Raw genomic sequence first — 27,672 nt, forward strand, 5'->3', positions numbered from 1 at the left:
GATGAGGCAGAGCAGCAAATCAGCAACACAGAGGATAAACTTATGGAGAATTTAAAAAAAAAAAATGATAGGGATACCAGAAGTTGAAGAGAGTGAAAAAGGAATGAAAATTTATGTGAACAAATCATAGCGGAAAACTTTCCTCACCTGGGGAAAGACACAGACATCAAAATCCAGGAAGCATAGAGACCTCCCATTAGATTCAATAAAAACCGACCATCCATAAGGCATATCATAGTCAAATTCACAAAATACGCAGGCAAGGAAAGAATCATGAAAGTAGTAACAGAAAAAAAAAAAAAGTCCTTAACCTACAAGGAAAGACAGATCAGTTTTGCAGGATACCTATCCACAGAAACTTGGCAGGCCAGAAAAGAGTGGCTGATATATTCAATGTGCTGAATCAGAAAATATATATTCAAAGTATTGAATCAGAAAAATATGCAGCCAAGAATTCTTTATCCAGCAAGGCTGTCATTCAAAGTAAAAGGAAATATCAAAAGTTGCCCAGACAAACAAAAATTAAAGGAGTTTGTGACCACTAAACCAACCATGCAAGAAATTTTCAGGGGGACTCTCTGAAAGGAGAAAAGATGAAAAACAAAAACAACCCAAAAGACCAAAAGCAACAAAGACTAGAAAGGACCAGAGAACACCACCAGACACTCCAGCTCTACAAGCAACATAATGGCAATAAATTAGTATCTTCTAGTACTCGCTCTAAACATCGATGATCTAAATGCTCCAATCAAAAGACAAAGGGTAACAGAATGGATAAGAAAAAAAGATTCATCTATATGTGGTTTAGAAGAGATCAATTTTAGACCTAAAGTCACCTTCAGATTGAAAATAAGGGGATGGAGAACCATTTATCTTGCTAATGGTTGCTAAAAGAAAGCCAGAGTAGCCCTACTTATATCAGACAATTGAGACTTTAAAATAAAGACTGTAACAAGAGATGAAGAAGGGTTTTATATCATAATTAAGGGATCTATCCACCAAGAAGACAGAACAATTGTAAACATTTATGTTCCAAATGTGAAGACATCCAAATATATAAATCAGTTCATTACAAACATAAAGAAACTCATTGATAATAATACCATAATCGTAGGGGGCTTAACACCCCACTTAGAGCAATGAACAAATCATCTAAACACAAAATCAACAAGAGAACAATGGCTCTGAATGACACACAGGACTGGATGGACTTAACAGATATATTCAGAACATTTCATCCTAAAGCAGCAGCATACACATTCTTCTCAAATGCACATGGAACATTCTTCAGAGTAGATCACATACTGGGACACAAATCAGCCCTCAACAAGTACAAAAGGATCGAGATCATACTGTGCATATTTTCAGACCATAATGCTATGAAACTCAAAATTAACCGCAAGAAAAAATTTGGAAAGATAACAAATACTTGGAGACTAAAGAACATCCTACTAAAGAATGAATGGCCTAATAAGAAGTTAAAGAGAAACTTAAAAAGTACATGGAAACCAATGAGAATGATAACACCACAGCCCAAAATCTCTGGGATGCAGCAAAGGCTGTCAACAAAGGGAAGTGTATAGCAATCCAGGCCTTCCTAAAGAAGGAAGAAAGGTTTCAGATATACAACCTAACATTACACCTCAAGAGCTAGAAAAAGAACAACAAATAAAACCCAAACCAGCGTAAGACAGGAAATAGTAAAGATTAGAGTAGAAATTGATACTATTGAAACCAAAAATATAGAAGAGATCAATGAAACCAGGAGCTGGTTCTTTGAAAGAATTAACAAAATTGATAAACCCCTAGCCTGAATGATCAAAAAGAAACAGGAAAGGATTCAAATAAATAAAATCAAGTAGGAAAGAAGAGACATCACAACCAACACAGCAGAAATACAAACAAAAATAAAAGAATATTATGAGCAATTATATGCAATCTAGAAGAAATGGACAAATTCCTAGAAACACAGAAACTACCAAAACTGAAATAGGAACAAACAGAAAAGTTGAACAGGCCCGTAACCAGTAAAGAAATTAAATTAGTAATCAAAAATCTCCCAAAATATAGAGTCCAGGCCAATGGCTTTCCAGAGGAATTCTACCAAATATTTAAAGAAGGGTTAACACCTACTGTTTTGAAGCTATTCCAAAAAATAGAAATTTTGGAAGGAAAGCTTCCAAACACATTCTATGAAGCCAGCATTATCTTGATTCCAAAAACAGAAAAAGACCTCACTAAAAAGGAGGACTATAGACAATTTCCATGATGAACATGGATGCAAAAATCTTCAACATGATACTAGCCAACTGGATCCAACAATACATTAAAAGAATTATTCACCACAACCAAGTAGGATGTCTACCTGGGATGCAGGGCTGGTTCAATATCCAAAAAACAATCAATGTGATACATCAATAAAAGAAAGGACGAGAACCACATGATCCTCTCAATACATGCAGAGAAAGCATTTGACAAAATACACATGCTTCCTTGATAAAAACCCTCAAGAAAGTAGGGATAGAAGGATCATACCTCAAGATCATAAAAGCCATATATGAAAGTCCCACTGCAAATATCATCCTCAATAGGGAAAATGAAAGGGAAACTGAGAGCCTTCCCCCTAAGGTCAGAAACACGTCAGGGATATCCACTCTTGCAGTGTTATTCAACATAGTATTGGAAGTCTTAGTCTCAGCAGTCAGACCACACAAAGAAATAAAAGGTATCCAGATTGGCTAGGAGGAGGTCAGACTTTCATTCTTCACAGATGACATGATATTTTATATGGAAAACCCAAAATTCCAACAAAAAACTGCTAGAACTGATCCATGAATTCAGCTAGAACTGATACAAAGCACAGAAAGTAGTTGCATTGTTATACACCAAAATGAAGCAACAGAAAGAGAAATCAAAGAATGGATCCCGTTTACAATTGCACCAAAACCCGTAAAATACCTGGGAATAAACACAACCAAAGAAGTGAAAAATCTATACACTGAAAACTATAGAAAGCTTATGAAAGATATTGAAAAAGACACAAAAATATAGAAAAATATTCCATGTTCCTAGATAGGAAGAATAAAGATTGTTAAAATGTTGACACTACACAAATCAATCTACATATTCCATATAATCACTATCAAAATAACACCTGAATTCTTCACAGAGCTAAAACAAACAATCCTAAAGTTTCTGTGGAAACAGAAAAGACTCAGAATAGCCAAAGGCAATCTTAAAAAAGAAAACCAAAGCAGGAGGCATCACAATCCCAGACTTTAAGATGTAGTACAAAGCTATAATCATCAGGACAGTGTGGTACTTGTACAAAAACAGACACTTAGATCAATGGAACAGAATAGAGAACCCAGAAATGGACCCACAAATGTATGGCCAACCAATCTTTGACAAAGCAGGAAAGATTACCCAATGGAATAAAGACAGTCTTTTCAGCAAATGGTGCAAGGACAACTGGACAGCGACATGAAGAAAAATGAACCTGGATGACTTTCTTACACCATACACAAAAATAAACTTAAATTGGATGACAAACCTAAATGTAAGACATGAAACCATCGAAATCCTCAAGGGAAAAAGCATGAAAAAACCTCTCTGACCTTAGCCACAATAACTTCTCACTCAACACATCTCCAGAGACAAGGGAAACAAAAGCAAAAAATGAACTACTGGGACCTCAACAAAATAAAAAGCTTCTGCACAGTGAAGGAAACAATCAGCAAAACTAAAAGGCAATCTGCTGAAGCGCGGCGGCCGGTAAAGCAGTTGCGGTGGGGTGAGGCGATGTGGACTCTGCGGACCTAAAGTTGCTACGATGCCCAGACGCACTCGGGTTGTATTGCTGCTTGACCCTGGAGGATCTGAGGGCTGCGGCACTTCCCCCACCCTCCACTCANAGAGTAATTTAAGATACTAAACAAATGAACATAAGGGAAGGGAAGCAAAAAGAATACAAAAACAGGGAGGGAGACGAAACATACAAGACTCTTAAATATAGAGAAAAACAGAGGGTTACTGGAGGGGTTGTGGGAGGGGGATGGGCTAAATGGGGAAGGGGCATTAAGGAATCTACTCTTGAAATCTTTGTTGCACCATACGCTAACTAACTTGGATGTAAATTAAACAATAAATAAATTTTAAAAAAAGAAAAAAACTGTTCTAAAAAGTCAAGTTGACAAAAATAATAATGGAAAACAAGAAAATAAACCATAAAGTTAAAAAATAAGAGGTAAAGGAATAGGCAAGAGGAGAGAAAGGATAGGAGCTAGACTTTGTTGAATGAGCATCGTTTTGTAGATTTGATGCTGTAACCAGGTAAGTATGTTACATAATTATAAAATAATATTACAGTTTTAAAGGCAATCCCTAAAAGAAATAGAAGTAAAATAAATTAAATAAACCTGTATATCTGGTGGGTGGCAAAACTACCAGAGAACTATTCCAAGCGACTTCAACTCTGTAATTTGACTGAACATCCCCAGTGGAATTTACTCTAAGGACAAAAAAGGGCAGCAAACAAATCTTATGTTGTTTTCAGTAATTATATTGCTGGCTGTGGTATTGTAACTATGATTCTGAGGCTGTTGTCAGTATATTGTGGGATGAATTGAGTGAATATTTATGTTGGTATCATTAAGAACTAAGATTTTTTTGTGCAGCTGAAGGGAGATCCAGATATAAGATTAGTAAGGTTAGGTAAACAAAACAAAACAAAACACACACACACACACACACACAAAGAAGCCTTAAACCTGCATCTGAATACAAAGTATCAGTATGAACTCAAGATGCATTTTATCCTAACAACCTTTTCCCCCATTGAAAAGGTGTAGAAACAATGATTAAGCCAATAGAAATGAGCACCCATAAGTGTTCAGATTATGGTTCAAAAAATAATTTCTTACTAAAAAGAACTAAGGATTTTTGGGAGGAATGGCTGATTCAAGGTCTGGCTCAAAAAATGAGTAATATGAACCTAAAATAGCTTTTTATACTTGAAATCAAGGAAGCTTCAAAGACTACTAAGTTCATGTAAAAATCAAGGAGCCAACCTGAACAAATCCTCTCAGTGGCAAAAAATAGAATACTTTGGGCATCAACAAGGATAATGGCAATGAATTCAAATACACATTTGAATTCAATGAATTCAATTATTCTTAAATCCATGAGTTCACAATAGTACTTGAAAAGAGGGGCGCCTGGGTGTCTCAGTTGGATAAGCAGCTGACTTCAGCTCAGGTCATGACCTTGTGGTTCATGAGTTCAAGTCCCACATCAAAGCCTGCTTTGGATTCTTGTGTCTATCTCTCTCTGTGCCCCTCTCCTGCTCATTCTCTCTCTCTGTCTCTCTCTCAAATAAACATTAAAAAAAATTTTTTTTTAAAAGAAAAGAAATTATTAAGAATCTTTGAAGTATGCTAGTGGAGAACTATTACTCTAAAAACTTGTAAATAAAGGGAAAGAATCAAGCATTCATCATTCCTTTCTTATATAATATGAACCTCAGGCTAGCCAAAAATCCATTAAGGGAATTTCCTGTTTATGGAAGTATATTGGCTAATAAATAAAGAATGATAGAATCAGAATTTTACTATTGTGCAACCCGATTGGTTTGTGAATCTAGGAAATGGTTATCAGTGGCTGACAACATTCCCAACTGAGACACAATTATATATTATATATTCCCTGATGGACGTACGCAGTACCACACTTTAACTTGTATTGAAAAAAAAAAATCTAACCTGAATCTGATCAAGCCTTTTGATCTAGCCACTGATGTATAGGAAATTGAAAGAGAGAGAAAAAAATATGCTAAATGACACCAAAGGAATGCAATCAGTAAAATCTAGGCATGAGAATCTGCCATAAGATAAATGATCCTTGCAACAGAAAAAAATGCAAGGAAATAATCTTAAGAAATGTAACAAGTGACTGCAATGTGTATAATTATTTGGGTATTGATTCAGACAACAAACTTGAAACAATTAAGAGGCAACTGAGGAACTATGAACACTGACTGGAAATTTGATGATAAAAGTTGATTAAAAAATTGATAATACTAAGATTTTTATGATTATTTTTAAGGTATGACAATTATATTGAAGGCATTTTTGAGAGGGTACTTATCTTTTAAAGGCTTATAGTAAAATAGGTTAGAGAAAAAAACATGATGGAGGTAGGCATTTCTATTTCCTGGTCAAAGGGTCATTTCCTTTTTTCTAAAAAGTGTTTAAAGCAGTATTTTCTTCAGTGAATGTTGAGCAACCTATTATCATTTTTTAATTTGTATGTTGAAGTCTAAATATATCACAAAAGACCTTGGATTCTGAGGAAAGTCTGTTTCCAGCTCATCTTGAAATAATCATGTTAGCCAGGGAAACTGTGTAATACAGCTCTCATGAGCCTGAGAAAAAATTATACTGAACATTATGTGTAAAATCCTTCCTGCCTCAAAACCCAGAATTTTCCCTGTAATAATGATAGTTCAAAGGGAAATATTTTTTACTTTCCCTGATGGAACTTACCTGTCTCCCATTTTCATGTAAACTTCCTTTCCTGCATATTTTCATTGGCCCAATAAGCCCTGTGAATATATCTTTGGTGGGATCCACAGCAGAATAATACATTTTAGATAGACAGACAGGGTCTTTGTGAGTGGGTCCCACTTCTTCGGGGACAGTCCATTCATAGGTGAATGTTTGTTCAGGTGCCACGTGAGAGGCTGAAGGAGGAGGCGCACCTGTGAGGAGTATCACAATGGAGGGGTTAAGGATGCCTTCTAATGTGGTCATTTGAGCCACAAAGTAGACTGGGTTTAGCCTAAGACAATCCACTTCTTATTTCCTTATTAAGAATTAGAATGAAATCCTACTTGAATGGAGTCCCTCTTGTGCTCCTCTGCCTAGGTCACACGGATGGGTGTAATTTCCATCGGGAAGCCTCCTCTTAACCAATCTGCAATTAGTGCCTGCTATAGTCTGAATGTTTGTGTCCTCCAAGAATTCGCATATTGCAATCCTAACACCCTGTGTGACAGTGTTAGAAGGTGGGATCTTTGGAAGATGATCAAGGTAATCCTAAATGGGATTAGTGCCCTTATAAGAGAGAGCTCCCTAGTCTCTGCCACCACTTGAGAAAGCTCCCTAGTCCTTGCCACCATGTGAGAATAGAACAAGAAGTCTGAGACCCAGAAAGGGTCCTCCTCATCCAATTATGCTGGTCCCCTGATCTTGGATTTTCAGCCTCTAGAAATGTGACAGATAAATTTCTGTTGTTTATAAGCCATTCAGTCTGTGGTAGTTGGTTATTGCAGCCTGAACAGACTAAGAAAGCCCCTGAGAATGTCCCCAGAAACTTTTATGTTAGATTGTGTATATTTCCCTGCCCCCACCCCAGCACCCAATGGAAATTAACCTTCCTGAAAGGCAAGCATTGTCTCTATATTTCTATTGGCTAGAACAACACCTGAAAATAGGGGGTAATCCATACATTTTCTATCGAATGACACTGAACTGAGAATAATTTCAGACCTGAAAGGAAACTGCAAATGATCTTATTCAAATCTCCCAATGGTAACCTGGGAAAACTGAGGCCAGAAAGACTGAATAACTTGCCCACAGTCACACTGCAAGCTGTGGCAAAGGCACTAGTCTTCTTTGGTCAGCCCTGACATACAAAATACCAAAATACGTGCATAAAATGGAATATTTTGTATCATTAAAATGATATTAAAATGCTTATGCTAAGGAAACAAGCTCAGTACAAAATTACAATAAGTATATTTATGTAGCTGTGATCTCAACCACATTTAAAATATATATTACATGCACAAAGATGAAAGAGTGGAGGAACTGCACAAGAATATAATATGGTTGTCTACAGAACTATAGATAAGATTGTTGGTTATACCTTTTTATATTTTTCAAATATTTAAATATTCATCTAATCTTATAATGGCAAGAACACTTTCAAATTTAAAAATCACCCAAGTAGTACTCCAGAAATCTATAACTGATATAATCCTAATTAGTTATTACCAGCACTGTTAAAAATCATCTGATTACAGCAGGATAAAATTCCATACACCAATTGGAAATGGAAGGAAAAGAGGTTAACTTGCATCCTGCCATGATGCCTAAAAATGGTAAATGAACAGTTTCCTTGGAAGATCCTGCCTTCAGTTTTTGCAGGACAGTTTCCCCTGGGGGACCAGCACAGTGGGTTCTTAAATATTGTTTTTACAGAATGCTGTACTCACTTCCACTCGAGAGGTTGTGATGTGAGGCATAGTATGTGCCCTCATTGTCCTTGCTGACTCTCACCCCAATGGCCTCAATACTGAGGGGATATGTTCCTTTGTTATGGAAAGTGACCCTGATGGTGTCTCCCACCTCTGCCCAAATGACAGGACCTAGGGACAAAGAGAGCATTATTATCCTTCCTTAGTATAGAACATACAGAATACACAAGACAGTTGTTTTCTTTGGCTTATCCTCTGGCAAAAACCACCTGAAACATCTTATTTGTGGCAAATGAAAAACCTAGTTTTAAAAAAATCCATTATCAATTTGACATGGTGAGACTCGAAAGAGATAAGGGCTTTTTGATTCAACTTTAGGTTAAGGAAATTTGTTATTATTTTTATTCTAGCAAGCTCACCAGCTTTATACATCTACAAGAAACTATTCAGTGTCTATACTCTTTTCATCTTAGTCTTTTGTTGGCCAGATGTGTGATATTTGTCTCCAAGAGTCAGGGGGTGTGCTATAAACCTTGATCACTCAAATAGGGTAAGTTAAATTGTCTTGGATATGAAGAGTAACACTTTTGTGGATTTTTCTTCACCAAAATTAATATTATTACCAAATACAGGATAAAAACACAGATACATAGTACATATTTTATGTAAAATATAAAATGATATTTACATGCTTTCCTGAGTTTTTATGTGTAGTAATTCCTTTAATCTTTACAACACCTTTATGAGGTAAGGACGATAATCACTATTATTGTTTCCATTTTACAGAAAGAGGGCACAGCAAGCTGAGTACTTTCAAAGGTCACATGGTTAATAGGTGAGGAGTGAGGACAGTCTGAATCCAGCCTCTGTGTGCTCACCCATTATATTCTGCCTGAAGGCCTGAGCAAGAACAGGTCTCTGCGCTGTCTGTGGACAAGGCTCTAGGACAAACCTAGCCTCTTTCATTAATAGCCTGGATTTTATTTCTTGGGAAGTGTGCCTTCAGCTAGGAACAGAGGCTAACAGTTTGTTGTCTATTTAAATCAGTCATAAACTTACAGTTCTTACCTCTTGAAGAAAAACAAAATCATCATCTGAAGTCAGCAGTTTTTAATGATGACTTCATCATTAAATGGCATCATTAATGGCATCATTAAATGGCATCAATAAATGGCAGATTTACCACTGGTAATTTACATTGGAAAAGTAATTAGCTGCTACATCCAATAGTTGAATGACCTTCCACAACTCTAGTTTATACACAGAAATCATACTGCAGTTTTTGAAGTTTCTGTTTTTTCTGAGGTTGTGTAGCCCAGGAGAAGAGTATAATAGTTATCAATATTCTGCATGGACTCACCCAGGATGCCAAGATGTTCCTCTTCAGGGCCTCTCTTCTTTTGATTTGTGAAGGAGGCATCAGTGTACTCACGATAAACCAGCTTTTTATAAGATCCTCCAATTCTTGTAGGACCTTGTTCAAAAAATACCTCTGAAGCACTGCCAAGAGAAAAAGTGTTTAACAGTGGAGTTGAAAACAAAACAGAAAGCAGGTATTCACAGAAGACACTAATTGAAGAGAAAAATTGTGGCCAGTGCTCAGAGGTAATTATTATTCCTGAATCCAAATATCCAAAAAGAAGCAGATGGTACTAGCCACTTCACAGAAGGACGTTCAGCTGAAGAGCAGAGAATCATGGTGTAGAGGTTTCACTTTTTCAAGCGAAGTGAAAAAATTTTAAGATGGCTCATGTCAACCCCTGACAGTTATTAATAGAATCTTTTTAACAAATTACAAAAGGTTTAAAAATACAATAGCTGGTTTATTGCATATTAGCACCAGCCAGTGCTTAGGAGCTATCATTTATTATCTGAAACTCCCATGATAAGGCAGCAAAGATGGCATTATTCTCCCCAGTTTACAAATGGAGAAATTAGATCTCAGAGAGGTGTCTGACTCGCCAAAGTCATTGCATTCATCTCTTCTTCCATTTAACAAATGTATAGGACACCTGTTTTTTGCCAGGAAACTTGGTATGTGCTGATGATATAACCATTAGCAAGCTGGACCTCTCCCTGTCCACACGGACTTGACATCTATCAGAGAAGACAGACCATGAACCAATCAATGGAAAACATGCAATAACACAGAGTGTTATGGAGCAGTTCTCCTGGGGTTGGGGGAAGTGGCAGGGAGAGGCCCCAAAGGCTTTTCAAAGAAAGTGATTTTTAAAAACTATCTAGTAGAGAAGTAGAGTTTAAAAGATGAAGTATAGGGGTGCCTGGGTGGCTCTGTCAGTTAAGCGACCGACTGGCTCAGATCATGATCTCACAGTTCAGTCTGAGCCCTGCTGTGCTGACAGCTCAGAGCCTGAAGCCTGCTTCAGATTCTGTGTCTCCCTCTCTCTCTGCCCTTTCCCTGCTTGTTCTCATTCTCTCTCTCCTCTCTCTCTCTCAAAAATAATAAACATTTTTTTAAAAGATGAAGTATATGTGGTGGGGGAGAGTGAGGTGGGTGTTTACAAAGAGGAAATAGCTGATGGGAATGCTCAGAGAAAAGAGTGAATGTGGCATGTTTTACAAAATATGACAGGAGCATAATATGCAGGGCAGGGCAAAAGAGGGAGAATGGGACAGAAGAGAGAGAATGAGGCTTGGAAAGATGGTGCGGGGGGGGCGGGGTGAGAGGTGGACAGCAGAACCTCACTGAAGTTTCAGTACTCCATTCCAGAGCAGTGGGAAACCTTTGAAAGATGTAAGGATTTAGGATTAGTATTTTAAGAGGATCCCTAAGGTAAGGAAAAAGTAGACAACTTTTGGAGATATTTAGGATATAGTGAGACAATACTTGATGAGGAGACGAGGAGGGAGTGGGGAAGTGTGGAGTCAAGGACAGTACTCAGGTTTGGGGCTTCACTGATGGATGAATAGTGATAATATTCACAGAGAGGAGGAAATTCAGGTATATGGAGAAGACAATGGTTCAGATGTGGACACACTGATTTGGAGGGACTTCATCCAAGCGGGGTGTTTTTAAGCAATTAGAAATGCAAATTTGCAATTTACAAGAGCGCCCTGGGCTGGTGATACAGTGTGGAGTCATTGCCTCTGGATGTCAGTGTAGACAGGGACTTAAATTTCTGCTTCAGGAATCAGAGACCTGGGTAGAGTCAAGCCCAGCTATTGACTTGTCGTGTATCATTCAGTAAGTTACTTAACTTTTCCAAGTAGATAGGTGGCAAATAAACTTCTCTTAGCAGGTGATATTTGAGCTGAGACTTGAAACAGGGATGTGGCATAATTTCATCAACATTTTCAAAAGATCCCTTTGGGTGCTGTATGGTGAAGGGATAGTGGGAAAGGAAGACTGAGCAGCGAACAATGCCTGGGAGGCTGTGGAAGTCATTAGACATGTACAGGAGTAGTTGCTGTACAGCAAAGGACATTATCAAGAAAGTGAAAAGAAAACCTATAGAATGGGAGAAAATATTTGCAAACAATGCATCTGATAAGAGATTAATATCCAGAATATATACAGAAGTCATACACTTTAACAACCACCACCACCAAAAAAAAGAAAAAAAACAAAGAACTCAATTCAACAACAGGAAAAAGACTTGAACAGACTTCTCCAAACACCAACAAGAACATAAAAAGATGCTCAACATCACTAATCATCAGGAAAATGCAAATCAAAACCACAATAAGATACAACTCCACACCCAGTAAGATGTCTATTATTTTAAAAATGGAAAATAAATATTGGTAAGGATGTAGAGCAATTGGAACCATTGTACATTACTGGTAGGAATGTAAAATAGTACAGCCACTGTAGAAAACAGTATGACTGTTCCTAAAAAAATTAAAAATAGAATTATCATATGATTGAGCATTCCATTCCTAAGTATGTACACAAAAGAACTGAAAGCAGGGGTATAAACAATACTTGTACTTTCAATGTTCATAGTTGCATTATTCACAATAGCCAAAAAGTAGAAGCAACCCAAACATTCATCAACAGACTGATGGATAAATAAAATGTGGTATATGCAAACAGTGGAATATTATTCAGCCTTAAAGAGGAATAAACTTCTCATAGATGTTACAACATGGATGAACCTTAAAAACATGCTAAGTGAAATAAGCCAGGCAAAGAAAGGACAAATATTGTTATTCCACTTGTAGTAAGTGCCTAGAAGAGGCAAATTCACAAAGACAGAAAGTAGAACTCATCAGGGATTAAAGAGCTACTGTTTAATGGATACAGACTTTCTATTTAGAATGATGACAGAGTTCTGGAAATGGATAATGTTGATTGTACAACCTTGTGAATGTACTTAATGCTGCTGGATTGCACAATGCTGTATTTTCACGAAAGAAAAGTAAATGAATTAGTCTAATTATATTCAGTATTTTCTGAGGATTTTGTCTGAGTATCTGATAACTTTTATATCCATTTTTTTCATAAACTCAAAAGTCATATTTCTTAAACTTGGACTCATACCAAACACCTTAATAAATAGTTAGCAGTCTAGTTACTCAGTTTCAGGTACCAATTAAAATGTTAACTGATGAATCAGTTCCTTCCTTCCTTCCTTCCTTCCTTCCTTCCTTCCTTCGGGAGTCATCTTTTGAAATAATAGTCCTCCTTCTGAATTACCTTCCAGGTGCTGTTAAGTTTTCTTTGGTGAAGATGTCTATTCCAGAGGGTGCATAGTTCCAGATGATTTCCTCAGCAGCAATGTAATAATGTCTAACATGTTTCCCAAGGATATTGTCTTCTGATGAAGGCTTGTTACAGTCTTGTACCTGGAAGAAGGCCTGCAGACCAGCTGAAAATCACACAGAAGGAGACATTGGTTAATGGAGTCAATGTTTCTCCCTCCCATTGCCTTGTAAACACCACTGGTGAAATGACAGAGGGAAACTGAAGAAATAAAGAGCTGGAAACAATATTAAAAATGATAGTAAACAGTTATAACTAAATTACTGACAAAATTCAATCAGTAAAACTTTTCTTTAAAATTGCACAGTGAAATCTGGCCATGTGTAGCAACATGGATGGACCTTGAGGGTGTTATGCTGAGCGAAATAAGTCAGGCAGAGAAGGACAAATATCATATGTTTGCACGTATAGGAAGATTAGGAGGAACTTGACGGAGGAACAAGGGGGAGAAGAAGGGCGGAAATGGTGGGGGAAAGGGAGAGAGGCAAACCATGAGAGACTCTTGAATGCTGACAAAAACTGAGGACTGATGGATGTGGGGGGAGGGGGGGATGGGCATGGAGGAGGACACTTGTGGGGATGAGCACTGAGTGTTATGTGGAAACTAATTTGACAATAAACTATTTGTAAAAAAAAATTAAAATAAAAAAATAATAAAATGGCACAGTGAAGAGATATTAAACACTAGTATATGTTTTTTTTAACACGGTACCTATCTTTGTGGGGTTTCACTTGGGAGGTCTTTTGATGAGGAAAAAAAAAAAGGACACATTAAAAGATAAGTAATAAAGAGAGCCTTTGCCATATTTTAAGGGACAGGGTGGAATGGAGGAGGAGGAATAGAATGAGCATATATTATTATTGTTCCCAGACAAAATCAAAATGGTTATATACCCACTATACTGGGTCTTCTGAGACCAAGGTCACATTTAATAGGTGAGATTATGTTTGAAGGTCAGAATAACATGCCAAAAGACCCAGATTAAAGCTGATTTCTTCAGGAGATCAGTATTACAAACTAATATTTCTCAAGAACGAAGAATGTTCTTATATTGAAGAGATGAAGGAGGGATTTAGCAAGTTAAACCAACGAGTAGCTGGACTCAAAGGACAAAGTTGGTTATGTTTGATAGAACCAAATTAAAACAAACAAACAAACAACTTTTTAGCACAGTATACAAATTTTCTGGGGCTTACAGTATTGTGTATTTTACAAAGCTGAGAAGTTGTATACAGCCCTATACATTTAGGACAGCACAATACATTCAGGGCCAGTTATTCTTTTCCTCAAATTAATATATTTTCAGATTTCATTACTTTGTAAAACTCTAGTCTTCCAGTTTTTTTTTTATTATAGTGTGATGCATACCATCATAGGAATAAAATTAAGTTACCAGTTCAAAGCTCAGATTATTCCAACGATATTTAGCTTTTAGATTCTGATTCCCAGTTATCACCCCATTAGCAGTATAACTGAGGCATGGCTCTTTTTTTTAGCCACCAGCTCATTTCAGGTAAAGATGCCTTACCTTTCAGGTGGTTTAGATTTTGACAGCTAAGCATCCATTCTCCAGGATTCTGGGCAACCATAAAAGCTTCAAAGAGGGTAGCAGGAAAGAGATTGACTGTATCAATACGGTAGTCCTTATTAGTCAACACTTGGCCGTGGAAGAAAGCTGAGTGCACATCAATTTCATTACCCATACCAAAAATATACCATTTTACTTTGTCTTCTGCACACATGGAGAGCCCTGGGAGACTTCCAAAAGTATATCCGTTCACAGCTGTAAGTCAAGAGCAGAGACTGTCACTAACAAACATAGGTGCCTAGGATATAGTAATAGTTCTGTCTATAGAAATAGAATCAATTTGGGAGAAACTACCTGGCACACATACTGCTATTCCTTCCTATTGTACCCATATCAGACATTGCTAATCAATCATAGCACTTTTATTTGGACCTGAATTCAGCCTCAGGATTTTTGTCAACACATTAGCAGATGAACACAACACTGAAGATGAAACCTATTTTTTCTCTCTGTTATAAGCTATACACTTTAGCTGTATAGCTGTGTATTAGTATGTGTATATGTGTATGTCTATTTGTAAATATACATGTATGCATATATATGCACATATATACAAAATGGACACACATAGAGTAAGTCTTAGAAACAGTGAAGGTTATTTCATAATCAATCATGTATCATGTTGACAGTGGTAATATGAATTTCATTGTTTTCTTTTTACATGTCAGAACTTCGCTGATTTTCTACAGTGAACATCAATTCCTTGTGTAATAAGAACACAGGCGCTTTTTTTTTTTTTTTAAAGGATTATAAGTCAAAATTGGAAAAGACATGAAAGAGAAAAGAAGAAATCCAGGGGAAGGATAGTAGGGACACATACTAAGGACACAAAGTCCTCAAAGTTCAAAGGCAGGACGGCCCAAGACCCTTAGAAGAAACTTAGGATCACTATTCAAACTGGGTTGTCCTAGAGATAAGATAGAAATTGGTTTTGGGAAGCACCATAAATGTAGGTGATATAACAGAGGTACAACCAGACCTATCCAGACTAGACCTTCGTGTATCTTTTTCTATTATCTATTTTTTTTAGTGCATAACAAAGGCAGGATTGAAGTATAGAAAGAGGACCTTCCAGCCAGAAATAAACAAAAGTTACGGGGGAAAATCTGTACTTTGTTAATTAATTTGTTTTTCTGCTTTGGTAGTTATTTTTGTAGTCTCAGTTTCTGAGCAAAGATAATTTTAAAGAAGCTAAACACAAGCAAACAAAAATCCATACTTGTTGGTCTAGCTGATGTTAAGAGATTTGATTTCTTATGCAAATTCTGAGTGATAGACAACCTTACTAAACTCATTATTTTGTGTCTGAGAATTAAGGAGGATTCTAGGGAGCAAAGAAAGCATTTCTAGAAGAAATAAAGTGAATTAAAAAATAGGAAAAAAAAGATGCAGAAGGACAATGTCTTTAAAAGAAATATGTTTTAGAACTAGTAGTTTGAGCTATTTTAAATGTAGTTCAATGCTTTATGATATAAATATAATTTTCAGCATTTAGTTTAATAATTTTAGGCTGCCTCAAATAATTTTTAGAATGAGTTTGGAGAATAAACAAATATATAAATAAATATAACATACATATACATTAAATCACAATTGATGATGTTTTCTCCTTATTCATTTGGGAACAATATGGTGTATCCAGTTTTACCCGGCAGAGTTTTGATTTGATCTGTTTAGCTAAATATGTAGTTATAGGTTTAATATGCTTTCTTATCAGGGCCAGGGATTAGAAGCACACTACTTAATCATGTGAAGGAATAAATTTAGCAAACTTAATGGATCAAGAAAAATAAGATCAAGCTAACATGCTTTTTGTAATCTTACAATACATCCTGTTACTCTCTTGGAAGTCTTCATTATCTTTGTCAACTTTCTCTGGTTCAGAGCAGTAGGTCTTAATGTTGTCATCTAGGTACCAGCTGAGATTTTCATCCACCACGGAAAACATCAGCACAAATTCTTGGTCAATATTTTTTTCTTTTTCTTGATCCAGAGAATCTGAAGTGAAAATTACTATTTGAGTAGAAGTTACTCTTTAGCATGTATTTTTAGCAGGTAATTTATAGCTTTAAATTTTTACTTTTCTTTTTTTTTTTTTTTTAATGTTTTATTTACTTCTAGGAGAGAGAGAGAAAGCGTGAGCAGGGGAGGGTCAGAGAGAGAGGGAGTCACAGGCCGAAACAGGCTCCAGGCTCGAGCTGGCAGTCAGCACAGAGCCCGACGCGGGGCTCGAACCCACAAACCGCGAGATCATGACCGAAGCGAAAGTCGGACGCTTAACCGACTAAGCCACCCAGGCGCCCCAAAATTTTACTTTTCTAATAAACTCCAAATCTGGATTTGTCCCTTCTGTTTTGCAGATGTAGAAACACCAGGAAACTTTAAATTCAGTATCCTGAGCTTACAGACACTCATATGTATGGATGTCCATTGACCACGTAACTATTCAATGCTTTTTGGCAAATAAGAAGGTTGGGATTCGAAGCTGGGTGTATATCTTCTGGTGCATACATCCATAAGCTAGGACAATAAGTCTTTGACAGTAACTTGCTATTGTTCGAGTGAGAATTAGATTTCAAGCTCTTTTTTATTTTTTATATTTTTTAAAAAATATTTTTATTTATTTCTAGGAGAGAGAGAGANCGACCCAAGCTCTTTTTTAAAGCAGGCCTCATGCCTAGTGTGGAGCCCAACATGTGGCTTGAATTCATGACTGTGAGATCAAGACCTGAGGCTGAGATCAAGTCAGATGCTTAACTGACTGAAACACTCAGATGCCCCTAGATTTCAAGCTCTTTGAGCTATGTTGTCTTTTCCCAATGCTGGAAATAGTTACTGTGATATTCTATTTACCAACACAATGCAGATAACTACAGATCTATCATCATGGAGTGCCACTAAGGGTATCACTTTTGGTAGTCACACATATCTTCAGCATCACTGTTGGAAACTGGGTCCAGCAAACCTATCTTCCAGGAGAGCATGTTCCTTGCAGCTTAGTAATGTGTGTGAATACTTGCTCCATTTATTCCTTCTTCTTTTCCTGCCCTGTTCTTTTTTCCTGTTTATCTAGATTCACTCTTTCGCAACCTTACCTACTCAATCATAACACAGAAAATTTGACTTCTAGTTTAAAAAACAAACTTCTCTGTCTCTTTCCTTTTGGTGACACACTATGAGCAACAATGAAAAAATTTACCCTTTTTACAGAATATTAAAGGTCCGATGAGTCCTGAGGTGATATCTTTTGGAGCATCAATGTGGGAATGGTAAATTCTGGTCACACAATTGCTATCTTCCTCACCAGGACTTTGCTCCTGGGTGGCATTCAATATGTATATGTACTCGTCACCAGGATGCACTTTGTCATCTGCTTTCTGAAAACCTGTGGTGTTATCAGGATAGATGGCTCCTAGGAAGCAATATGTGATGAGGTTACAAAGTGAATGTATTTGAACTTAAATGAGAGAATAGATGATCCGTTAATTTATTTGGCAAACATGTATTCAACTTGTAATATGTGCCCCCTTGGGGAATCTAGTAATGTCCTATTTGAACACACAAGAGTGAGAGGCTAATGACTGGGGGGTATGGAAGCTTCAGCAAAAATTTGGTTGTTATTTTATATACTTACTGATTCTTAAGGGAATAGTAACAGAGGATAGTGACTTTTGGTTTGCAGCATAAAGAACCACTTTGGCTCTGTGGTCATGGTATGGAAGCATGAACAAAATTGCTACTTTTTCTTATCATTTGAAACATCTTATAAGATACCAAGTTTCTGCCCAAGAACTATGGAGTTTTAAAAATTTTGTCCTTTTACTTCTGGAAATTTCCAAAAATATGTCAAAGTTGAGAAAATAATATGATGAACTTCCATTTACCCATCAGCCAAGCTTTAATAATGATCAACTCAAGGCCAATCCTGTTTCATATATACCCCCACCCACTCTTATCTCCATCACCATTTAATTAATTCTAAAGCAAATCCCAGGCATCATATCATTTAATTAACAAATGCTTGAATATGTACCTCTGAAGGATCGGAACTCTTTTTTCCTTTAACATAAAGACAATATAACTACCATACCTTAAAAATGATTAATACCCTAATATGCCATGAATTTGTTAAAAAAAAAAAAAAGTAAGAAAGAAGATGGCAGTCAGCCTCTCTGCTATGAATGTAACTGTTTCAGAAAAACAAACAAAAATATATGGTCAAAACATTCACCTTCTAAAGTAATACCTTTATAAAAAGAAAACTAATAATTTAAAAACTCTAATTTTATCTTAATTTCCAGACTTAATCCTTATCATTTCAATTAGCGTGGCCTCCACATTTTTGCTTATGATAATGCTTGATATTCATCGAGCTATTAGTATGCACTATCATTGTCCCTATTTTATATATGAGGAAACTGAAGCACAGAGAATTTAAGTAACTTAGCTAAGATCATTCAGCCAGTGAAAGACAAGGCTGCACTTGAAGTTTAGTCTGTTACTTTCAAAGTCCTTGCTCTTATCCATAACAAAACACCACCTCTTTTTATTATTATCATTATCGCAGACACCAAACNAGGCACCCCACACCAAACCTATTCTTAGTTCTTCCTGTACCGTCTTTAAGGTTTCTAAGTCATGCATTCAAATGACCTTTCGATTAATTGTATTTCAGATGTGGCTCTAGGGTCATCCAGTCATGTGTACCATTGGACTGATGCCAGAGACTACTCAGACTGCCTTGGGTAGGAAAGAGTTAATCCAGAGTTAGGATGGGACGTGACAATGGCCACGGTATGTTCACACGTAGGAACTTTAGACCTAAGACAATCCCTATCTTGAGTCCTGTTTCTTCCCTTTGGATGTTTGCCTTTTCTAGACCTTCACACACGTTGTTTAGTCCTCTCATTCTCTGGCTGGAGAGTTGCCAGGCACTTGGAGGGAAGGCCAGGCTCTCACTATCAACCCACCCAGGAGTCCTTTCACATCCACATTGCACACAAGCAAGTGCAACCAAGGGAAACACCGCATAACAACACAGTGACACATCTTTTCCAGGAGGCGGGGCCGTCATCTTAGAGGTTAAAAAAAAAAGTGCTCCTACTGAAAATTAAGAGGAAATTCCAGCTAGAATATGAGTTGAAAACTTACCCTCGTTTTCCTTATGGTAAGTTACTCCATGTGGATGGAAAGTGTAGGGCCTAGAGGCAAAGTTTTTTAAGTGTACATGAACTTTATCTCCAGTTTCAGCTTTGATAATAGGGCCTAAAAACCCCAGCCAGACAGGCTTTTCTATAATTGTGCTAAAAGTTTGGTCTGTGTACTGAACGTAAAGGGCCTTCTTATATAAACTTCCAATTCTATGTGGTCCATTTTGAAGATAGATATCGGAATGTTCCCTGCAAAGGAAAAAAAGACAACTCTATCAGAAGCCATAATTTCTGGGGATAACATTATAACACTTCATGTAATTAAAGAGAAATTAATGGCCATATCACATTAAAGGTTCGCCTATCACTGTAGGGTTGCTTACAAAAAATAAAGAGGTGAGCTAGCACTTACCCTACTATTTTAATTATGTGAGGTGTCCCACATCAGGTGTATAGCAGCAAATCATGTGTGAAGGCACCATAAAAAATATGGTATATCTTACCAGAGTATTTTTCTTTTTAAAAAAAATTTTTTAAATGTTTTATTTATTTCTGAGAGAGAGAGACAGCATGAACAGGGGAGGGTCAGAGGGAGAGGGAGACACAGAATCCGAAACAGCCTCCAGGCTCTGAACCTGTTGTTAGCACAGAGCCCAATGCGGGGCTCAAACCCACGAACCGTGAGATCATGACCTCAGCCAAAGTCGGACGCTTAACTGACTGAGCCACCCACGCGCCCCACCAGATTATTTTTCTACAGGATTTCTATGTAAAAATTCAGAAGCATTATGAAATAGAATACAAAGTTAAAGTGAAATATTAAGGTAAAGCAGTAAACACATTACTCCGTTATTACTCTTTCAGCTGCTAGAAGAAAATGAGTTTATAAGAAGTTAGTCTAGATATTTGAGACTTCAGGGTATGTATATATTTTGTTTTCCTACATAAATAAAACTAATGATGCTAAATTAATTCTACCATTTTTAACCACTACATTAAGATTGGAATTGAGGCATGCAGTGTATGTGGGTTTTAAAATTACCTTTGGATTCAAATTACCCTTATGTTCTTTTAATCCCTTGCTACTGAAAATGTTTGAATAGTGAATATTTATATTGTCTTATGGCTGATTAATAGTTGCTTAAAACTTTTCTAAAAATACTAGCAAAGTAGGGGCGCCTGGGTGGCTTAGTCGGTTAAGCGTCCGGCTTTCGCTTAGNCTCTGATTGCGTGCACCTGGGGCGGGGCTCAGGCGGGCACAGTTACTAACAAACACCCACGTGTGTTGGGTTGCAGGCAGGCAGCTCTGGGCTCATGGGCGACCTGAGGGGAGGCTCCGAAGCGAGGGAGAGCTGCCTAATCCCAGAGGCGGTGGGGTTTCTTGGGTTGTTGGGACTGTGAGACAGAAAGGTGGCAGATTCTGTTTCCAAGACCATACCCTGGTTGCGGCCAGACCTCTGTTGGTGTAGTTGCGGGGACATCAGATTAAGCCTGAGTGCCAGAGGCAGTGGTGGTCCTGGTGGCTGAATTTGGGTGGCAGCGGGTGCTGGAAACAGCAGAGCACCACGCACTGGACTGACCACAGGACACCGACAATGAGCGTCGCATCGTTGACACCACATACTAAAGACCCCACTTTTCCTGGATTGTGTGAACTCCAGGATTCTCAAATTGTTCCCTGACAAATGAACCCTTTTGAGGGGAAGGGGGCCAAGCTGCAAGTTAGAAGAACAAAAAAGTGACTTTTTTGTTTTATTTCTCTTAATGGGTTCCATTTTCTAATTGTTGTGGTTTCCATTTTGTTAGAATGAAATAGAAAGATTCAGGAAGGCTCAGAGACTTCAAGGGCATCCAAATGCACAGGAAAACAGCAGGACGGGGTGTGAATTCTTCCTCTAAAACTGCAGCATTAGTATGAACAGAAATATTTAAACAAACAGATGTTTTAACAACAGCCAAACTCTAAGGCACTGAAGACCATGGAGACTGAAAGCAGATTCATGCTGTCCACACTGCTGCAAGGAGGTTAGCAAGAGTGCAGCTTTAGTCAGGCACACAGCTGTAGCAAAGCTCACAATGCAAAGACAGAATTCCTCTCTAGTTACACCAGAAGACCCTGGACCACTCAGTCTTACACAGGCACATCCATGTCTGAGGGTATCTTTTCTCCAGCATCCCCCATTGCTAGGAGATGGGTCCTGGAGATTTTATTTTTAATTTAAAAAAATTTTAAATTTTTATTTAAAAAAATTTTAATGTTTGTTTATTTTTGAGAGAGAGGGAGAGAGACAGAAATGANGGTCCTTTATCCATTTTGAGTTTATTTTTGTGTATGGTGTGAGAAAGTGATCTAGTTTCATTCTTCTGCATGTTGCTGTCCAGCTCTCCCAGCACCAACTGTTAAAGAGGCTAATCTATCTTCTAAAATGCCCTGTTGATACACATTTTACATAGGCCTAGGTTTCAAAATAGCCCTCAAATTCTTTTTTATTTAAATTTTAACGTTTATTTATTCTTGAGAGACAGAGAGTACAAGTGGGGGAGGGACAGAGAGAGGGAGAGAGAGAGAATCCCAAGCAGGCTCTGCATTGTCAGCACAGATTCTGAGGTGAGGCTTGAACTCATGAACTGTGAGATCATGACCTGAGCCAAAATTGGATGCTTAACCGACTAAGCCTCCCAGGCACCCAGCTCTCAAATTTTTAAGGCTTCGTTCAATACAGTGTATATTTATACTTTCTGAACATGACTCTGAGACATTTGGGAGCATGTCACATCCTGTTTCAATACAATTCAGTGGGCTTTGTCAGAATGCCTTCACTGCATTTCTCCTGTATGAATCACCTCTTGAAACAGGACAAGCAATGCCTAATCTTGGGGGTTCATTCTTTGTATACAGAGATTTGGGGGAGGCAAGATTTGCTTTTAAAAAGCAAAGATTTGTGGGGAGGTCTGTTTGATTATGTGCTGTCTACAAAGGAACATCAAAGGGTCATTAGGAGATGTGTATTTAATTTCAAGGGCATAGGGGNTAATTGATCTGAGGTTATATTCAGAGTTTTTAACATTTGGAATTCCTTTTATATACACAGCAATATGTAAAATATTTCCCATCTTGTTGTTATTGTTGTTGTTGTTGTTTGAAACAAAATAAACTCTTAACCAAATTGGGAAATATTTCACATCACGTGATACTTTGGGGGAGGTCTGTTTGATTATGTGCTGTCTACAAAGGAACATCAAAGGGTCATTAGGAGATGTGTATTTAATTTCAAGGGCATAGGGGCACCTGGGTGTCTCAGTCAGTTGAGCATCAGTCTTCACCTCAGGTCGTGATCTCACAGTTCGTAAGTTTGAGCCCCACATCAGGCTCACTGATCTCAGTGCAGAACCCCTCTGTCCTCCTCTCTCTCAGCCCCTCCTCCACTTGCACTCTCCCTCTTTCAAAAATAAACATTAACTTCAAGGATATAGCATGAGGGCAAGGGTCAATTACTGGAAGTTTGCAGTAAGTTTGCCAGTCAGGTTCAGTCAAAAGAACCTATTATAGTTGTTTTTTGAATCAAGCAGATAATTCACGTTAATTGTAGTTCTTTCTGTTAACAATTGTAATATGCTCCTTTCTATTCATTACAATAGATATTGTCTCCCTCTCAGTAATCATATCCCACCTATTTATCTGCCCATCTTCTAGAATCCTATAGCTAATTCTTATAATTTCTGGCAGATTGAGACTCAGAAGTGAGTTTTTAATGGTAGTAGAATTAAAAAAAAATTATACTGGCTCAGTAAGATGATAATAAAGGTATATCCTTCTATAAATTCAGAATGCACTTGAGTGGTCTTGACTTATGTTTAAACTTTATTACTGAAATGTGGGTAATGGGAAAAGTTTCTGGATTCTTGGCCTCATTGGTTGAGACACAAGACATCAGTTTTCCATTGCCACATAACAAATTATCACATAGTAGCTTAAAAGAACAGCCACTGATTATTTCACAGCTCGGTGGGTCAGAATTCTGGTGTGGCATGACTGTCTTCTCTGCTCACATTAGCACGAGTATGACATCAAGGTGTTGGCTGGTATGAGCACTCATCTGGAGGAGCTGGAGAAATCTGTTTCCAAGCTCATTCAAGTTATTGGCAGAATTCAGTTCACTGTGATTGTAGGATTGAGATCCCTACTTCCTGGCCAGCTGTAAACCAAGGACTTCACCCACCTCCTCAGGGCCACCTGAGGCCTCAGGGCCATTCCTTCTCAAGTGGCCTCTTCCATCTTCAAGTTAGCAGCAGTTTATTGGATCACCTCAAATCCCCTTTCTTCTTCCTCTTCTTCTAGAGATTCTCTTTAGACTAGGCCCATCTAGATCATCTCCCTATTTTAAAGTCAACTGCACCGTTGAGTATAACATAGCTCACAGAGTGATAGCTCATATGTGTAGGTTCTGAGGTTTAGGACCACCTCTAACATGGTGGATTAGGAGATGGGGCCTTTGGGATGCACTTAGGTCATAAAAATGAAACTGTCATAAATGGGATTAGGGATTTATAAAAGAGGCTCCAGAGAGATCTGGAGCTTCTTCTACCATGTGAGGACACAGTGAATAGGCTACTATAACCAGGAATAACCAGGAAGAAAGCTCTTACTAGAACATGGCCATGCTGATCCTTGACTTGAATTTCTCAACCTCTAAAACTGAAAAATACATTTTTGTTGTTAATAAGCTACCTAGGCTGTGATATTTTGCTATAGCAGCCCGCAGAAACTAAAACCGCTGGACATGCTGGTAACTGGAGACAAAGAAGGGAGAAACAAGTTGCTACCTAAACTCATCTATACAAAAAATTTAGCATAGTATTGGCGAAATTGCTGAATCTGTGTTCAATAGTCACAGTTAGATGTAATTAAAAAAACAAAAAACAAAAAACAAATCAGATCACAGGCAGAGTGAGCAGTGCCATCTAGAGTCACTAAAATTCTAGGCTGTCCTTGAAGCCACAGATTATGAAACCAATGTTGCAAAACCTCCCTAAACACAGACAAGACACAAGAATGTCTAAACCCAAAGAATCCTCTGACCCCCCCTTCCCCACCCCAGAGAAAGAGAGAGGGCGACCACAAGTAGGGAAGGGGCAGAGAGACAGATACAGAATGTGAAGCAGGCTGCAGGTCCTGCCTATCAGTGCAGCGTCGCAGAGCCCCACGCGGGGTTCGAACTCACATAGGACCCCAACTCACAAACTGTGAGATCATGACCTGAACCGAAGTCAGATGCTTAACGGACTGAGCCACCCAGGCGTCCTTTCCTGCCCCATTCTTAATAAACTCCCTCTCTCTTCTGCCTTCTCTAGCTTCTGATATTACAGACTTCATTGAAGCATGCTTGGAACAATGTCTTGCACTTCATTTATGCCCAGTAGGGCTGATTTGACTTATGATTATGAATAATAGCAGAAGAATAGTGGATGGGGGCTCGGAGTAAAGCAGACTTTTTTTTCTTTTTTTTTCTTTTTAATGTGTCTTGTTTCCCTATAGAAACCATGTATAATTTACATTATATTTAATCAGACAAAGTACTGCATTCAAACAAAATAATTTTGTGAAGTCATGAAAACAGGTCCTATTCCTAAGAAGAGAACACTACCTCAAAACAGGTGTAAAAAAAAATTATTGCAAGATGTATTAGTTTTGCTTACAATCAGTTATTTTTTGTCAGAAACCTTTCTTACTAAATTGATAACTTAGCAGATATTATTAACAGCTATATATTTTTTACTGTGAAAAATGTCAAACATATATAAAATGAATAGAATAGTATATACCCATCAACAGAACCTACAATTATGAAAATTGGCATACTTGTTTTGCTATTTTTAAAGATATAATCTTAGCAGTTGATTGTCATTGGGTTCATTTATGCTTTATCACCATTAAAATACAGTTTTAAAAAATTGTTTAATGTTTTTATTTATTTTTCAGAAAGAGAGAGATAGAGCATGAGCTGGGGGGAGAGAGGAGACACAAAATTTGAAGCAGGCTCCAAGCTCTGAGCTTTCAGCACCGAGCCCGATGTGGGGTTCAAACTCATGAACCATGAGATCATGAGCTGGGCTGAAGTTGGATGCTCGACCGACTGAGCTACCCAGACACCCCTAAAATGCATTTTTAAAAGTAGTGAACAGGGGCGCCTGGGTGGCTTAGTCGGTTAAGCGTCCGACTTTCGCTTGGGTCATGATCTCGCGGTTCGTGGGTTCAGGCCCGGCATCGGGCTCTGTGCTGATGGCTAGCTCTGTGCTGTGTCTCCCTCTGTCTCTGACCCTCCCCTGCTCATGCTGACTCTCTCTTTCTCNGCTCGACCGACTGAGCTACCCAGGCACCCCTAAATTGCATTTTTAAAAGTAGTGAACAGGGGCGCCTGGGTGGCTTAGTTGGTTACGCGTCCGACTTTCGCTTGGGTCATGATCNAAAACATTAAAAAAAAAAGTAGTGAACATTGGGTTTGGTGATAGATGTTTAATTAGCATTAGTAAGAGTGATGACCTCTGTATAAACTTCCATTATAAAAACATGAAGAACTATGCTTTTTCTTTTCTGTATTGTATGGTGACTATTTCTTGAAATAAGAGGGCTTTCACCTGAAACATGAAAACATTTAAGTTACACAGAGTTTTGGGGGGAGTCATCACAACAGATATCTCACATATTTTGCACAGGTATGATGTACCTAGCACTGTACTAAGACCTTTACAGGCACCAACTCTTCAAAGAACCCTATGAGGTATTTTTATGGTCTCCATTTTCCAGGTTAACATGCAGAGGCTGAGAGAGAGATAAACTTAATTAACTGTCCAGAGTTATCTAACAAATCTATTTATTAAAATTGTATTTGATATCTATAAATGATGTTTTAAAGGATTAAAAATCATTTTAGACTTACCTGCTAATAATCAATAAATGGTATAAGCAACACAACACTTTATACTGTCGTTATTTAAATTAAAGAACTTCTGCATAAATAGGCAAGAAGACTGAACCCTGATGAGAGATGCAATATTGACAGGAGGAGGTAATAATAACCCCACACAGATGCCCCAGGACCCAGGGGAAAGCAGTTGGATAGCCTTCCCACCCCATCCCCACCAAAACATGCCTGGGAATTTAGAGGAGATTTATTAGCTTCCTGGGTTTCAAGTCCACACTTTGCAGTTTCTATCTACAACACATTAATAAAACATTTTATCTTCTTGCCTTTCGGTTTTAATTGATAAAATTAATTTGGTCTGTAACCAACAAAAATAGTGACTTACCTGTCAACTGAAATAAGTCTCTTTCCCTCATTGTCCGGTGCATAGTTCCAAGTTGTTTCAATAATCCCAATGTAGTAATGCTTTTCTTTCGCCCAGGCTGAGTTACTATATAAAAATAGAAAAAGGCCCAGCAACAAAATCTTCATTTTTTTTTTCCCTTGTGGAGCCTGAGAAGCCAACGAAGTGAAATCAGAAGCAGGCAATTTTATAAATAAGGCTTTCTTCCTTTATTTGCTTGATTGACACAACTTCAGGTTGCACAAAAGTAAATTGTTTCGTCAAAGCAAATAACGTTTCCCACTTCGGCTCAGTTCTCGTAACCCCGGGGGAAAAGAAAGGTTTCTGTTGCCAGGCTTCTCTGATTACCAATAAAAAAAGTCAACAGTTATTGTTGGAGCCACTAGAGTGTGCATAACTCTGCCTTCCTCCATTTGTTGTGTAAATTCCAGGAGGGCAAAAATCATCTCTAAATGCTCCCTTTGTTCCTCGAACAATATGCCACAGTACAGTGCCCTGCTTGCACTGAATTTTTATTAAGTCATGAGGAAATTAGGCAAAATGGACTCAAACGTGTCACTCTTTACTTTTGAAATGGCTAGCAACACTTGATTGCAACTTGATGATACGAAATATGATATTTAG

The 27,672-nt window shown here is 37.8% G+C and overlaps 1 protein-coding gene across 3 annotated transcripts in view; it reads right to left on the minus strand.

Moving 5' to 3' along the window:
- The window catches only part of CP (ceruloplasmin), a 64,900-nt gene extending 37,462 nt beyond the window's left edge, over nucleotides 1-27,438 (minus strand). For 2 of the 3 annotated variants that reach the window (XM_077765877.1, XM_077765878.1), the window contains exons 1-9: nucleotides 27,031-27,438; nucleotides 19,724-19,971; nucleotides 17,772-17,984; nucleotides 16,397-16,570; nucleotides 14,513-14,767; nucleotides 12,918-13,089; nucleotides 9,618-9,757; nucleotides 8,276-8,428; nucleotides 6,543-6,757 (exon numbers count right to left, since the gene is read on the minus strand). In XM_077765877.1, coding sequence (XP_077622003.1) covers nucleotides 6,543-6,757; nucleotides 8,276-8,428; nucleotides 9,618-9,757; nucleotides 12,918-13,089; nucleotides 14,513-14,767; nucleotides 16,397-16,570; nucleotides 17,772-17,984; nucleotides 19,724-19,971; nucleotides 27,031-27,176 — 1,716 coding nt within the window. In that variant the 5' untranslated portion in view covers nucleotides 27,177-27,438. The remainder of the gene's footprint in view (nucleotides 1-6,542; nucleotides 6,758-8,275; nucleotides 8,429-9,617; nucleotides 9,758-12,917; nucleotides 13,090-14,512; nucleotides 14,768-16,396; nucleotides 16,571-17,771; nucleotides 17,985-19,723; nucleotides 19,972-27,030) is intronic. The other variant, XM_077765880.1, reaches the window with a different exon arrangement.
- Between the last annotated feature and the right edge of the window lie 234 nt (nucleotides 27,439-27,672).

The sequence above is a fragment of the Crocuta crocuta genome, unplaced genomic scaffold (assembly GCF_008692635.1).
Source record: "Crocuta crocuta isolate KB4526 unplaced genomic scaffold, BGI_CrCroc_1.0 scaffold54, whole genome shotgun sequence".
Classification (NCBI taxonomy): Eukaryota; Metazoa; Chordata; class Mammalia; order Carnivora; family Hyaenidae; genus Crocuta; species Crocuta crocuta.